Source organism: Urocitellus parryii, chromosome 7, assembly GCF_045843805.1.
Source record: "Urocitellus parryii isolate mUroPar1 chromosome 7, mUroPar1.hap1, whole genome shotgun sequence".
NCBI classification, from domain to species: domain Eukaryota; kingdom Metazoa; phylum Chordata; class Mammalia; order Rodentia; family Sciuridae; genus Urocitellus; species Urocitellus parryii.
The window spans coordinates 129,540,797-129,554,780 of NC_135537.1; the positions used below are offsets into that span (position 1 = coordinate 129,540,797).

At 45.0% G+C, this 13,984-nt stretch overlaps 1 protein-coding gene across 2 annotated transcripts in view; it reads right to left on the reverse strand.

Moving 5' to 3' along the window:
- Positions 1-13,984, reverse strand: part of Dnah2 (dynein axonemal heavy chain 2) — a 103,744-nt gene that overhangs the window by 4,436 nt on the left and 85,324 nt on the right. For both annotated transcript variants that reach the window (XM_026390568.2, XM_077800793.1), the window contains exons 64-77: positions 13,288-13,452; positions 12,646-12,771; positions 12,359-12,507; positions 12,219-12,285; positions 11,945-12,095; positions 11,549-11,697; positions 11,236-11,369; positions 10,941-11,085; positions 10,596-10,795; positions 8,956-9,082; positions 5,426-5,612; positions 5,083-5,231; positions 4,798-4,981; positions 4,410-4,600 (exon numbers count right to left, since the gene is read on the reverse strand). In XM_026390568.2, coding sequence (XP_026246353.2) covers positions 4,410-4,600; positions 4,798-4,981; positions 5,083-5,231; positions 5,426-5,612; positions 8,956-9,082; positions 10,596-10,795; positions 10,941-11,085; positions 11,236-11,369; positions 11,549-11,697; positions 11,945-12,095; positions 12,219-12,285; positions 12,359-12,507; positions 12,646-12,771; positions 13,288-13,452 — 2,124 coding nt within the window. The remainder of the gene's footprint in view (positions 1-4,409; positions 4,601-4,797; positions 4,982-5,082; positions 5,232-5,425; positions 5,613-8,955; positions 9,083-10,595; positions 10,796-10,940; positions 11,086-11,235; positions 11,370-11,548; positions 11,698-11,944; positions 12,096-12,218; positions 12,286-12,358; positions 12,508-12,645; positions 12,772-13,287; positions 13,453-13,984) is intronic.

Genomic DNA, 13,984 nt, shown 5'->3' on the forward strand with positions numbered 1-13,984 from the left:
TGAGTGATATGTTAAAGAATGGTTTTCTTGGTGATGGGGATTGAACCCAGATCCTCATGCATGCTAAGCACATCCCTTTGGCTACATCCCTGTCACTTAAAGAAAACTTATCTATGTTCAATAGGATAGAGCAATGAGAAACTTGAAGTGCTGGATAGCAATAACAAAAATGTGATTTTTTAAATGCTATTTACAATGTCATCAAAATATGTAAAGTAACTAGAAACAAATCTAATTAAAATATACAAATACTTATGGAGAAAATTACAAAATGTTATTGACATTAAAAAATGGCAAAATATACTATATTCATGGATTAGGTTCACTATTCTAAAGATGTTAATTTTCCCCCAAATTATTCAATAAATCTTTTTTGGGGGAATTTGACAAGCTAATTCTAAAATTTATATTGGAGAACAAAAGGCTGAGAATACCCTGAAGAACAGTAAGTTTAGAGAATTTGCCTTACCAGTTATTGAGAATCATTATAAATCTATATAGTGAATAAATCTATAAGTATTGATCCCAGGATAAAAAAAAACTTGACCAATGAACAGAAAAAAGGACCCCAAAAACCCATACATATATTAAAGCATGATTTAAGGCTGAGCAGTCATTATGGATCAGAAAGATAATTGTGAACTATTCAATAAATGGTACTGGTTATCCATGTGAAAAAAAAATAAAATTTCAAGACTGAGGATATAGCTCAATGGTAGAGCCTATACTTAACATGTGCAAGACCCTGGATTCAAAGCCTAACACTGAAAAAAGAAGATTGGTGGACACACAGGTATTCTTGAATCATGATCCTTATATCCTGTATATATCTTGTAAATATTTGTGTTAAGCAGATATAAATATGACTTACTTAATATCTAATAAAAACACTAGATAAAAGGAAGTAATCCAAGAATATGCTCTAGAACCATACCTTACACTGGCAACTGGCTGTGCTTGTAGGGACGAGTGTTTGTGTGTGTGTGTTGCTGGGGATTTAACACAGAACCTAGGACATGCTAGACAAATGCTCTACCATTGAGCTACATGCCCAAGTCCTTTTTGCTTTTTATTTTGAGACAGGGTCTTGCTAAGTTGCCCAGGCTGGCCTTGAGCTTGCAATCCTCCTACCTCAGCCTCTGGAATAGCTGAAATTACAGGCATATAGCACCAAGCCCAGCTTTAGGGACTTTCTTATTTAAAATAAAACTCAGATGAACCTCTGTACCCTTAACTATCTGGACTGCCTTTTTATTTCCTGATGCAAAAATTGGCCTTCTTCAAAGGACAAAATTGGAATATCTGGTCTTAGGATGGATTTAGTGGTGATTGTGGTAGTGTGTGTGTAGGTGGTGGATTATCAAGGACATTGTTGGTTTATTTCACAAGATTGGAATATATAGAATAGGTTAAATAAAAATATTGTATTGGTGTTAAATTTATTGAAGAAGCTGAGCACATTGCAATCATGTACAACATCCTGTTCTTAGGATTGGATTCTTCACACTGAAATACAGTGAAGTATTTAGTGGTAAAGAATTATGATATATGTAATATACTCTAACATGGTTCAGACAAAAAGTCTGTGTGTGTGCATGTGCTTACATGCATGTGTGCATGGCTGCCCCTGATGAGAGGTAGAGAGAGAGAGGGAGGGAGGGATTTATCAATGATATAGCAAATGGAGCAAAAAGCTAACATATGAATCTGTGTAACATAAGTGGGTGTGTCCTTGTACTATTCTTATTCTTACAGCTTTTCTGGAATAACATGTGACTTTTCTATTTAAAAATATTAAACTGATGAATATCTGTCAGCTCCCAGAGGAAATTCAGTTTTACCGAGTATACCCTGAACTTTCTGCTCTCATTGATGGTTTGGTGGATCATGGGGAAGTCCCGCATCTGCAGCAGAAAAAAGCTCTCTTGGACCCAACCAGGACTAAGGACCTGCTCTCCACTGGATCCTCCTCATTGCAGAGCCATTCTGTCTCCCTCCTCTTAGATTCTCCTTCAGACTCATCATTGCCTTTCACGTTTATTAAGCACTCCTCAGCATCACTTCCTCCAAATTTACACACCTCTGCTCATCACAGGATGCACATTTCTCTTATAAGACCAAAAAAGATTCTAAAATTTAAAAAGAAAATAAATGGATTCTTAAAAGAGAAGGGGCTGGGGATGTAGCTCTGTGGCAGAGCTTCTGCTTAACATAACTGAGGCCCTGGGTTTCATCCCCAACACTGGAAAATGTGTGTGTGTTGCAAAATATTCTGTTATGTTGGTGACTAATTTCTGGACTATTTGACCTGATTTTTTGTTTGTTTGTTTTTGTTTTTTGTACTGGGATTGAACTCAGGAGTGCTTTACCACTGAGCTATGTCCCTAGCTCTTTTTATTTTGAGCCAGGTTTTCATTAAGTTGTTTAGGGCCTCAGAAGTTGCTGAGGCTGAGACTGAGGCTGAGGCAGGAGGATCACAAGTTCAAGGCCAACCTCAGCAAATGAGCAAGGCCCTAAGCAACTTAGTGAAACCCTGTCTCAAAGTAAAAAATAAGGGTGTAATGGTGCATGCTTGTAATCCCAGCAGCTTAGGAGGCTGAGGCAGTAAGATTGTGAGTTCAAAGTCGGCCTCAGCAAAAATGAGGAGATAAGCAACTCAGTGAGACCCTGTCTCTAAGAAAAATACAAAATGGGGTTGGGGATGTGGCTCAGTGATCAAGAGCCCCTGTCATCTCTCCTTAGTACCCAAATAAATAAATAGGGCTGGGGATTTCACCTAGTAGTATAGCACTGCTGGGTTCAATCACCAGTCCAAAAGGAGAAGGGGCACAGAATACTTTTATCGGCAGAAAAAAATAAAGGCAAAAATTTTTTACATATTATTATTATTTTTTAAAATAGTAGTGCCAGTAACAAAAAATGGGAAGAGAAGGTAAACAATACTGAAAGAGCTGATATCTTCTATTTAAGAGTGTGAGGTTTATGGGCCTGGTGTGGCAAGAGAAAATGCTTTGTAATTAGATGGCAATTCAGATCTAGAACTGAGCTTGGCATTGGAGCCAGAGACAAGAATTAAGAGTTGAAATCACAAAAATGACAACTTCTCCATGAACTTGTGAAAAGAGGAAATGTAGAATGAGAGAAGTCAGGAATCAAGGACTACGTCCCAAGATAGGACCACAGGCAAAGAGGAAAAGGAAACAGAAGTAATAAATGATGTGTCAACAGACAGATGGAGAAACAGTAGTATTGTGTCAGAGAAGCCAGGGACAGTCAACTGTGTCAACTACCCCAGGGTGGGCAAGGAGGGTTAGAATGATAAATGTGTGAAATGTGTTCAGAGTACTTCTTTGTAGGTAACTGACAAGCAGGTCCCTGTACTTTTCATATGGTATGATTTTTGAACTCAAGGAAGAGCAATAAAAAGCTACCAAAATAGCTTACTAGGGGGTATGTGGGTGGGGTGTAATGACATGAGCAGATTTTAAAAGATAAGTATCATTGCATTTCAATGGTGAGCTTGTAATATTGGAGATAAAACTTTTTAGAGCATTAGAAGGAAGGAGAACAAGACTAGGAGTCCAGGAAGTGTGACTCTAAGAAGGAAATGTAAGGAAATGTTGGGAAACAGGAAGTTTCTGCAATTTGAAGGAATGAATTGGGCCGGGCATGGTGGCTTACTCCTGCAATTCCAGAACTCAGGAAGATCACAATCACAAGTTTGCCTTGGTAAAATAGCGAGATCCTGTCTCAAAATAAACAATAAATAAAAAGGAACCCCTGGTACAATCTCTATCACCCACTGCCACACACACACACACACACACACACACACACACACACACACATACACACCCATGCCGGTAATCCCAGCTACTTGGGAGGCTGAGGCAGGAGAACCACAAGTTCTAGGCCAACCTGGGCAACTTAGGGAGACCCTGTCTCAAAATATAAAAGGGAGAGAGGGCTGGGAGTATAACTTAGTGGTAAATGCCTCTGAGTTCAATCCCCAGTACCCCACTCCCCACAAAAAGAATTTGGTAGCACAACTACCCATATTCTGACTCTGGAATACTCACATTTTCCTGTGCTTCAGTTTCCTATCTGTAAATTGGGGGTGACAGTTCTTACATGATGTTGTATGTGTATATGTGTATTAAATGAGTTAACAAATGAAAAGAATTTAGAAAACTGCTTGGCACATAATAATCACTCAAGAAATGTTAGATGTTACTATTATGTTCTAGGAGTTTGGCACAAAGAAGAGAGATTCAATGTTTTTAGAGGACAATAAAATCAAACAAAGTTGTGTTGTTATTATAGTTAAGACCTCTTTCCTCTTGATGCCATCAAGAGGAAACACAGACCAGATGACTCTGTTGATGCCAGTCCTCGATAGCCACCCATACCTTTGGTGGCTCTGTGGTCATCTTGATGCTGGCCTGCAGGATTGAGATAGGGAAGTCTGGGTGGGGACTAGAGCTGAGCCAGAGACGGAAGGAAGGGTGAGGGTCCTCCACCTGCAGCTGTTCCACCAGTTTGTCCAGATTAGGCATCCAAGACAATGACAGGTGGCAGTTTGCCAGAAACACCCAATGTCCTGTAAGGAGATGCTGGTGTCAGAGGGAAACATTCCTTATTCTTTCCACCTGGTGGCAGTGGGGGTGGTGTCCAATACCCAAGTCTGCCACTCCTGGGGCCTTCTGGAAAAGTGGGAGCTATTAGAGTCACAGTACAATGACTGGAGTCAGAGGACCAGGGCTGAGTATGAGTGTGAAAGAAGGTATGGGCACTGACCCTGAATCACACCGTCTCGGAGGAGCCGAGCAGCAATTGGGGCCTGGCCCTGGCCCAGGGATAAGGCGTGGAAGCGCTGGGCCATGCCTGTGTGCTCTGCCAGCTGGAGCAGGGCACTCGTGGGGTCCACTCCCGGGGACAGGATAAAGACCAGTGGGGATCTCGGAGTTGAATCTTCCATTACCTAGAAACACAAGGATAGCCTCAGGAAGAAAGCCCCAGAGCCGAGACAAGACAGCGAGCTTGAGGAGACCACAACAGAGCACAGGAGGCAGAGCCACTGACCAACTTCATGTTTAGCACAGGTGGCTCAATGAAGCGGGAGCCAAGATTGGAGACGATGAAAGAAGTGACACAGAATGCCACCCGGTCCTGGCGCAGGGAGCGAACAATCAGCATTCGTTGCATCTCATTGCAGGCATTTTCCCATTCACCTGGGGATGGGGAAAATAAATGCAGAGGAAGAGAGTCTGAAAGGACCCAGAATGGAAACAAAGAGGCACCTGTGGGGAGAGCAGCCAGTGGAGGGGAGCTGGGGAGAGGGAGGAAGAATAAAGGGAAGGGCAAACAAAGGCTGAATGGAGGGAAGGAGAATAGCAAGCAGGGGGAAGTTCTGAGGCCTGGGTACCTGGCAGCATGGCTTTCTCTGGGGTAGCACTGGTGTACCACAGGTGCCAGTCCCGAGGATACTGCTCAAAGGAATTCATGAGTCCATGGAAGTTGGTCAGTTTATCCAGCTCTGTAATGTTGTCCCAGTAGGCATCTGCCAGCCAGCTCGTACATGGGTTATCCATTTGACCCTCCCGATCCAGGACCTTGAAGGGAAGGAGAGAGGCAGAAGAGACTGATGAGAACACCTCAAAAGAAGAGTTTTTGATTTTGAATATTCCTAAAAAAGAAATGATAAATGTTTGAAGGGATGCCTATGCCAATTACCCTGATCTGATCTTTACATACTATATATGCATATTGAAGTATCACAATGTATCCCATAAATATGTACAACACTGCCAAATCAAAACTACACTGAGATTTCATCTCACAGCAGTCAGAATGACAGCAATCAAGCATACAAATAATAAATACTAGACAGATGTAGAGAAAAAGGAACACTTTTATACTGTTGGTGGGACTGTAAGTTACTACAACCCCTATGGAAATCAGTATGGAGGCTCCTCAAGAGACTAGGCATGGAACCACCATATGACCCAGTTTTTCCATATCTCAGTATTTACCCTGAAGAATTAAAGTCATCATATTGTAGCGATACATGCATACCCATGTTTATAGCAGCACAATTCACAATAACCAAACAATGGAACTAGCCTACATGTCCACCAACAGATGAATGAATAAAGAAAATGTGGTATATATACACAGTGGAATTTTATTCAGCCATAAATAAAGATGAAATTATGTTGTAGGAAAATGGATGGAACCAGCGACCATCAGGTTAAAAAACAAAAATAAGTCAAACTCAGAAGGTCAAGGATTGTATGTTTTCTCTCATATGCAGAAGCTAGAAAGGAAAAAGGAAAAAGAAAGGTGGGGGTGGATCTCATAAAAATCAAATGGAGATCATTAGAGGAAATGGACCAACTGGTGGGAGGCGGAAAGGGTATAAAAAGTACTGGTGAGTGATATTGGCCAAATTACATTGTTATATTGTATGCATGTACAAATATGTAACAACAAATCTCATTATGCACAACTATAATGCACAAATAAAAATGTAGAAACATGTGCAATTGCTGTCTATCAAAAATCACATATATTTTGAAGTTAACTATTCTCTCCCATTTCTTTTTTTTTTCTTCCTTTCTCTTCTCTCCCCTCCATCACCCTTTCCTCCTCCTCCTCTTCTTCTCCTTCTTCTCCGCCTTCTTTGTAAGAAAGCCAAAATTGGTCTTGCATGAAATAGAGTGAATGAGGAGATGAATCCAAGATGGTTGGGAATTCTCCTTTATCCAGGAATAAATAGGACCAGCTGCAGTTAGGACTCACTACTGTCAGCTATCACAATTGAACTCTAAGAAGCTGGAGCCCTCTGGTGGTTTGATGGCCAAACTTTATTATTATTATTATTATTATTATTATTATTTCTGTTATAAAAGGCTTTATTTTATTTTATTTTTTAATTATTAGTTGTTCAAAACATTACATAGCTCTTGACATATCATATTTCATACATTTGATTCAAGTGGGTTATGAACGGCCAAACTTTATTAACCTTATTAAGTTTTTTTTTTTTTTTTTTTTTGCGCCTTTTGGTGGTGCTGGGTATTGAACCCAGGGCCTTGTGGGTGTGAGGCAAACAATCTACCAACTGAGCTCTATCCCCAGCCCTCAACCTTATTAACCTTAATTGAGAAGCACAAACCGTTTCACAATTCATTCACACATTCATTCATTTTACCAATTGTTTCTTGGTGGTGCTGGGCACTGAACCCAGGCCCTTGTGCATATGGGGAAAACACTCTACCAACTGAGCTATATCCCCAACCTCTCTTTTTACCAATTTTTTTTTGAGATGGAGTCTCACTATGTTGCCCAGGTTGGCCTCAAACTCCTGCATTCAAGCGATCCTCCTGCCTCAGCTTCCTAAGTACCTGGGACTACCACGGTGCCCAATTTTTCAACACATATTTATTGTTATATGTGTTTTAAGCAGCTGGCATATGTCACTGAACAAATCTGATGTATACCTATGCCCTTGAGGAAGTTATTTTCCAACATGGGGTTAGGAACCCATGGGCAGGTTACAAACCAAGAATGTAACAAGAAAGTAAATTATCTAGTATATTAAAGATGGCAGTGCCAAGAAGAAACAGAATAAGCTGAGGGGGTAAAGGAGATTGGAAGTGCTAAGAGGTAGTGTGAAGTATTAAATAAGAAGATCAGAAGCCGGGGATGGTGGCGCCCTCATCCCCAGCCTTGGTCACCCATGCTGAGATGTGTCCTCTGCTCGACTCACCACACCCCCACGTCTGTAATACCAGCAGCCTGGGAGACTGAGGCAGGAAGATCATGAGTTCAAAGCCAGCCTCAGCAACTTAGCGAGGCACTTAGCAACTCAGTGAGAACCTGTCCTTAAATAAAATACAAAAAAAAAAAGGATGGGGATGTGGCTCAGTGGTTAAGCGCCCCCTGGATTCAATCCCTGGTACCAAAAAACAAAAAGAAGATCAGGGCTGGGTTTGGGTTCAATCCCCAGAACAAGGGGTGGGGGCAGGGAGAGATAAAGAGAGAGAGAACTCACACAAGTGCAAAGGCCTCCTTGAGGTAAGGCTTGTAAGAGAGGGCCAAGTGAATACCTGGAGGAATAGTTTCCCAGCACACAGGGCACAGCCAGGGCACAGGCCCTAAGGTGAGATGTGACAGAGCTATAGAGGAGGCAAGGCTGCCTGTGCATCTGGAGTGAGGGGCTGGACAGTGGGAGACATCAGTGATGGGGAATCCTCTCCAGTGGTGCCCACCTTAAAAAGCCCTCTGGAGTTACTGATTTGAGAGCTTAGTAGAGGGTGCTGGAAGGCTGTGGCCAGAATCCAATTGAGAGATAAAGGGAAGGTGGCCAAAGAAATGAACTGCTATCCTAGAGGGAGGGAAAGGCAACCGGGTTGTCTGGTAGCTTTAAATGTCCATGTGAAGCTCATGATCATGGATTTAAAGAGAATCTAGTCAGTGTGGATGTGCTTTTCTCCAGCCATGCTCAGCTGCCTCAGCTACACAGGGTCAGAGAGGGAAGAGGAACTAGATCTAGCAGACTGGTGGTTTTGCCAAGTATATACAACACAAAAGACAGAGGAACAAAGGGTGGAGATGACTGGAAGGGACAGACTGTGATAGTGACCATGGAATTAAGACTGGGAAAGGAGTGGACAGAGAGGCAGCAAAACAGTGGCAAGATCACAGTGAGAGGTGGGTCACAGGTGAGACATGCCCCAAGGCCCAGCCTGTACTATGTGTCGGGGGTGGGGGCATGACAAGTCACCTCCACAGTCCCAGGGAACTCACTGGGCACCTGCTCCTGGCATGATTTTTCTCAGCTCACATGCTGAAGGCTTGGGCCTAACCCCCTGGGTCCAGTGTCCTCATCACACCTGCCCTCATCCCCAACCTTGGTCACCCATGCTGAGATGTGCCCTCTGCTCCACTCACCACACCCCCACGCAGAAAGAAGTTGTACTCGTCCATATTGAGCTTGCCAGAAGTCTCCAGAATTTTGGCACACATGTGAAAACTGAATAGTAGCTTGTGGCGCTCAAAAAGGGTGCGGCAGGTGTACCTGGGAGAAGGGGACAGGGAGGATGGAATGAGTAGGGCGAAGTGGAGATGGGATATCCAACACAAATGCTCACTGAATAAAGATCCTAGGAACACAGAGCCTTACGCAGAAGAAAGGCTTTAGAACTTAAACCGAACCTCCTGGCAACAGCCAGGCACTATGGGCCTTGAGAGGTGGCGTGATTTTCCCAAAGTTCACTGGAAATTAGGCACTCAGTTCTTATTAGGAAACAAAATATTGATCCCCCGCCCCCCGCCACTGTCCTGCCAGGCACTCTGCTAAGTCTTAAAGACAAAGATGAGTCAGCCTCTGTTTCTGTCCTTGTGGAGGTCATGGCAGAGTCAGGAGGCCACCTGCTCTGACACAGAGACACAGGAGCCATCTGTTAGGAAGGTGTGCAGAGCACTATAATGAGGTGGCAGGGGTGTTAAGGGAATGCAGGATGGGGACGCCCAGCCTTATCTGGTGGATACATGGGGAGCAGCAGGTTGATTGGGTGGTAAGAGAAGCAGAGAGGTGAGCCCTCCCAGGAGAGCTCAGAGAGCATAGGCAAAAGCCAATGGGTGAGAAGAGCATGGGGCAGGGACAGGGGCAGGGGCTGGATTAGGCAGTGGTGCCAGGACAGTTGGTGTGAGCTGGGGAAGAGGGAGGCCGAGGCAGGTGGAGGCCAGGCCACAGAGGGTTTGTGGGCCACCGGAGATGAGACAATCACCGAAGGAGTGACAGGGACAGCTTTGTGTGTTTGAAAGGCTCACATGGCATCTCTGAGAGGACACATGGAGAGGGACAAATTGAAAAGTAGGATGACATGTTGGGGGACTGTTGTGCAATTAAGAAAGGAAGATAATGAAGACCTGCATCAAGGTCCAGCTATCGCAGTCAGTGGGGAGAATGAGGTGGGTCAGGGGAGTGGTTTGCAGAGATATTCATGAGCAGAACTGGGTGACTGATTTGAGAGGGAAGAGTCAAGGACAACTCCTCATTTCTGGCTTGAATGACTGGGTGGTGGGTATTGGTGTCATTTGAAGATGAGGACCCTGGTGGAAGAGGGAAGATTTTGAGTCTGATCTGAAACAAGTTGAACTTGAGGGATCTGTAGAATGTCCAGGTAGAGAATTCAAAATATGATCAACTGACCAGAAACAACAGCTCCTCTGGGAGTTTGATAGGGATGCAGAATCTCAGGTCCTGTCACAGATCTCCTAAATCCCAGTTTGTATTTTAACAAGACCCCTGGTGCCTTATGTGTGCATTAGCATTAGAGAAGTGCTGGTATAGTAGACAGATGTATATCCATATCCAAAGTGCAATGGGGAGCTAAGGGTATTAAAATGAACAAGCAACCCATAGATGATTCTAATGGATGAGCTTCCCAGGAAAATTGTAAGGAGAGGAGAACAGTGGACCATGGAAGGTGTCCTGGGAAAGTACTCTGCTAGAAATAGCCCGAGGAGAAGAATTAGAGGCAGTCACTTGGCCTCCTGCCTGGCTCATGTGGGGCAGACCATCAGACCTGTAGACAGCGTAGGTGTGGTAATCATTCAGGTAGTCAATGCGGTCCTCCAGCTTAGTGCTTCGATGGCTCTTGTCAATGCTGAGGATAAAGAGGCTGATATAGGCATCCAATGAGAACTGGTACATGGGGTCAATGCGTCCCATGTCATTGAGCACAAAGAACAGCACTGACGCTCGCTGAGCACACGGGCGGTAAGCCTGCATCAGGAAGGACAGAGTCAGAGTCACAGAGGGGCAGGGCATGCAGCAGAGGCTCAGAGAAGGAAAAAGGGCCTTTAGTCAACATCATCAGAGTTGCTTCTTGGTGGCTAGCCAGGGGCAGCTGCAGGGTGCTGGAGCCTACCTCGCGGGCCATGTCAATGTTGATCTCCGTGGTCTCACTGGTCTCCAGTTGCTCTGTTACCTCAGTAGCAGTTATCTTGGATGTCTGCAGGGTGTTCACCAGCTGCACATCATCTAGCAGGGAGCCTGTAGCCTCATTCAACAACCTAGGGGAAGCCAAAGGGCACATGGATTGAGGGGTTTGGGTACTGAGCTGGAGAGAAGGGGATCATCCAGCCTCTGGGATGCTAGCTAGCTTTGCAGGATCAGCTGGGAACAGACCAATGGGACGGTGGGCAGGAGGGGCAAGATCTCACCGGAGGATCTCATCCTCCAGCTCCTTGAGCTTCCTCTTGCCAGCAGCGATATTGATAACCAGGGAATCTTTCTGCTCCTCCAGTTCAGGCCGCTCCTTCCGAACCACGATGCCCAGCAGTTGGGCCTCCAGTCCCTGGGAGTAGCAGCACTCATGGTGAGGGTCTCACTCCTTTCTTCCCTTTATGCCTCCCAAGACCCTCATCCTCAGTTGCCAGACTCAAGCATAGCCTTTTACTCTGAGCTTCTTCCATCTAAACTCTACAGCCTTTCCTGCTTCATCCTAGCTCAGTCTGGGCATCAGTTCTTATCCACCTGTTCTTTAACAGCGAAGTTGACGATGGTGGTCTTGGCTGAGGTCTCTGGGCTATAGTGGGGATTGGAGAGCTTGGTGGTGATGTAGAAACGGAAATTGGGATTGTATTCCACCTCCTTGTCACCAATGCGCATCAGCAGCCGACCACCTGCAATTACAAAAAGGGTCAAGGACAAGAGTCCTACATGACCAGGTATGAGCTGATCCATTTTCCAATAACCTCTGGGGTAGTGGTTGAGCCTGTTTTAAAGGCCCAGTCCAAGCCTGTCTGTGCAGAGGGACAAGTAAGTAGAAGACACAGCCAAGGAGCCACCCTTTCCTCCCCAGTGTCCCACCTGGCTGCTCTCTAGGACTTGTCCCACAACCTAAGCCCACAGTTAAGCCTGGGATCTGACCAATTCGAGTTACAGATTTGTTGAGCACTGGGTTGAGTGTGGGGTCCAGAGATTCCTGCACATTCTGAAGCAGCACTGGGTGTCCAAACTGGATGGCCTTTTCTAGGACTCGAAGGTAATCACTCATCTGCATGTCAATGACGCTCAGGCCCTAAAAGCACAGGGGAAAGATCGAACGAACATTGAGGGATACCAAGTCCCAGGACAGAACCTCAGGAAGAGGCCTGGGAGAGGATTCTATTGGGGTGACCCAATTAGCCCCCCAGTTTTATACCTGGCTTCCCTCCATGTTCTTAATCCATTTCAGGGCCTGGGCCTGAGGATCGATCATGAGGGCCCACCTGAAGGAGGAAGTGTCATTTAGGAGATAGGCTCTGTCCCTCCTCTGCTTCTTACTCCTTACGACATCCTTACCTGTTGCCACGGGTAACAATGATGCCATTCTCAGTGGAGAAGGAATCTGAGGGCAACCCCTGGATGTTCCAGTCCCTAACTTTGGTAGGATTGGTCAGGAAGTTCTCAATGGCAAAATTAGGTGAGCAAGGAACCTGAAGCTCCCAGATCTGGGGAGAGAAGGATCCCAAACTTCAGCTTGAGTCCAGCAGTATCCTTATACCTCTTAATATTCCCAGAGGCCCTGGCTCCCAGAGCCCACCCTAAGAGCTCATTTATCTTCCATACCTAGGCCCCACGCATCTCACCTTCTTCATCCAGATTTGGTTGACAATCTCATCCCTGTAGTTAGTCAAGAAGGGTCCCATATAGGACAGGAAGGCAGCCGCCAGGAGACAGTCTCCCACCAGGTATCCCAGGTTCTCCTCCAGGCCCTGGCAGACAGTAGGCAGGTATAAGCCGTCTGGGCCCCAGGCCTTTGGGAGACACTTGGAATGCTTTTGAAGGCACTTCCCCCTGGACCCCATCTAGATCAAAGAGACTCTTTCCCTTCCCTTAAACTTTTGTGCTCTGAAGATCTCTAGCCTGATTGTAATCACTTTGGAGTTTCCCACCTCTGACAGCCATGTTTACGCTCTGGTGATAACAACAGAGAGGTAGAGACAAGAGGGCATATATCTGTGGTCTGTCAGGTCAGCAGGCTGTTCTTCTGTGTGTTTTCAGCCCTGTCCAAACACTGAAGCAGACCCCCAAAGGTATAAACACCTTTCCTTCCATATTTTCCCCACAAGTGAGGAGAGGGAGGGGAGGATTCCCACCCGCCTATTCTTGGATTTCTCTACACCCAGGTGACCTTGTTTTCCCTAACTGTCCCTCAGAGGTAAGGGGATGGCTCTCTAGGAATGGGCAGGATGAGCAGAAGGGGAGTCTGGTGCTGTGACCCATCTCACCTTTGCTGTCTCCTCCCATCGGGCCTTTTCACCAGCCAACCCAGACACCAATATCCCGGCCCGCTCCAGCTTGAGCTCCATCTCTTCAGACTTCTTACGAAGCTCCTCCTTCTGTGCCAGCTTTTCATCGTACTGCTTCTTTAGCATCTCCAGCTTCTCCGCCACCTTGGAGGGATTAGAGAACAGAGCATGGAGTGCTGGGCTCAAGGCCAGATGGTTCCAGTTCAAATCATGTCTGCCACTTGGTAGCCTTCTGACCTTGGGTGAAGTACTCTCTTTGAATCTCAGTTTCCCTCATATGGACAATAAGAATAATAACTATCCTATAGGACTGACATGAGGAGTAAGGGAAATACAATAGTTTCCTTTCCCTTCTGTCCACCGCCCTGTCCTAGAGCCCAGAAACTACTTGGGCAATAAAACTCAAGGCTGGGTATGGGACAAAGACCTTCTTGAAGCATGATAAAACACAGAAGAAACTGGAGATATGCTCAGTGGTAAAGTGCTTGCCTAGCATGCACCAGGCCCTGAGATCCATCTCCAGTACTGCAAAATAAAAATAAACCACATGGTATATACAGAGATACGAAAAATTGTGCTCTATATGTATAATGAGGATTGTAATACATTCCACTGTTGTCGTGTATTTAAAAAAATAATAAAATCAATAGAAAAAAATTTTAAAAAATAAAATAAG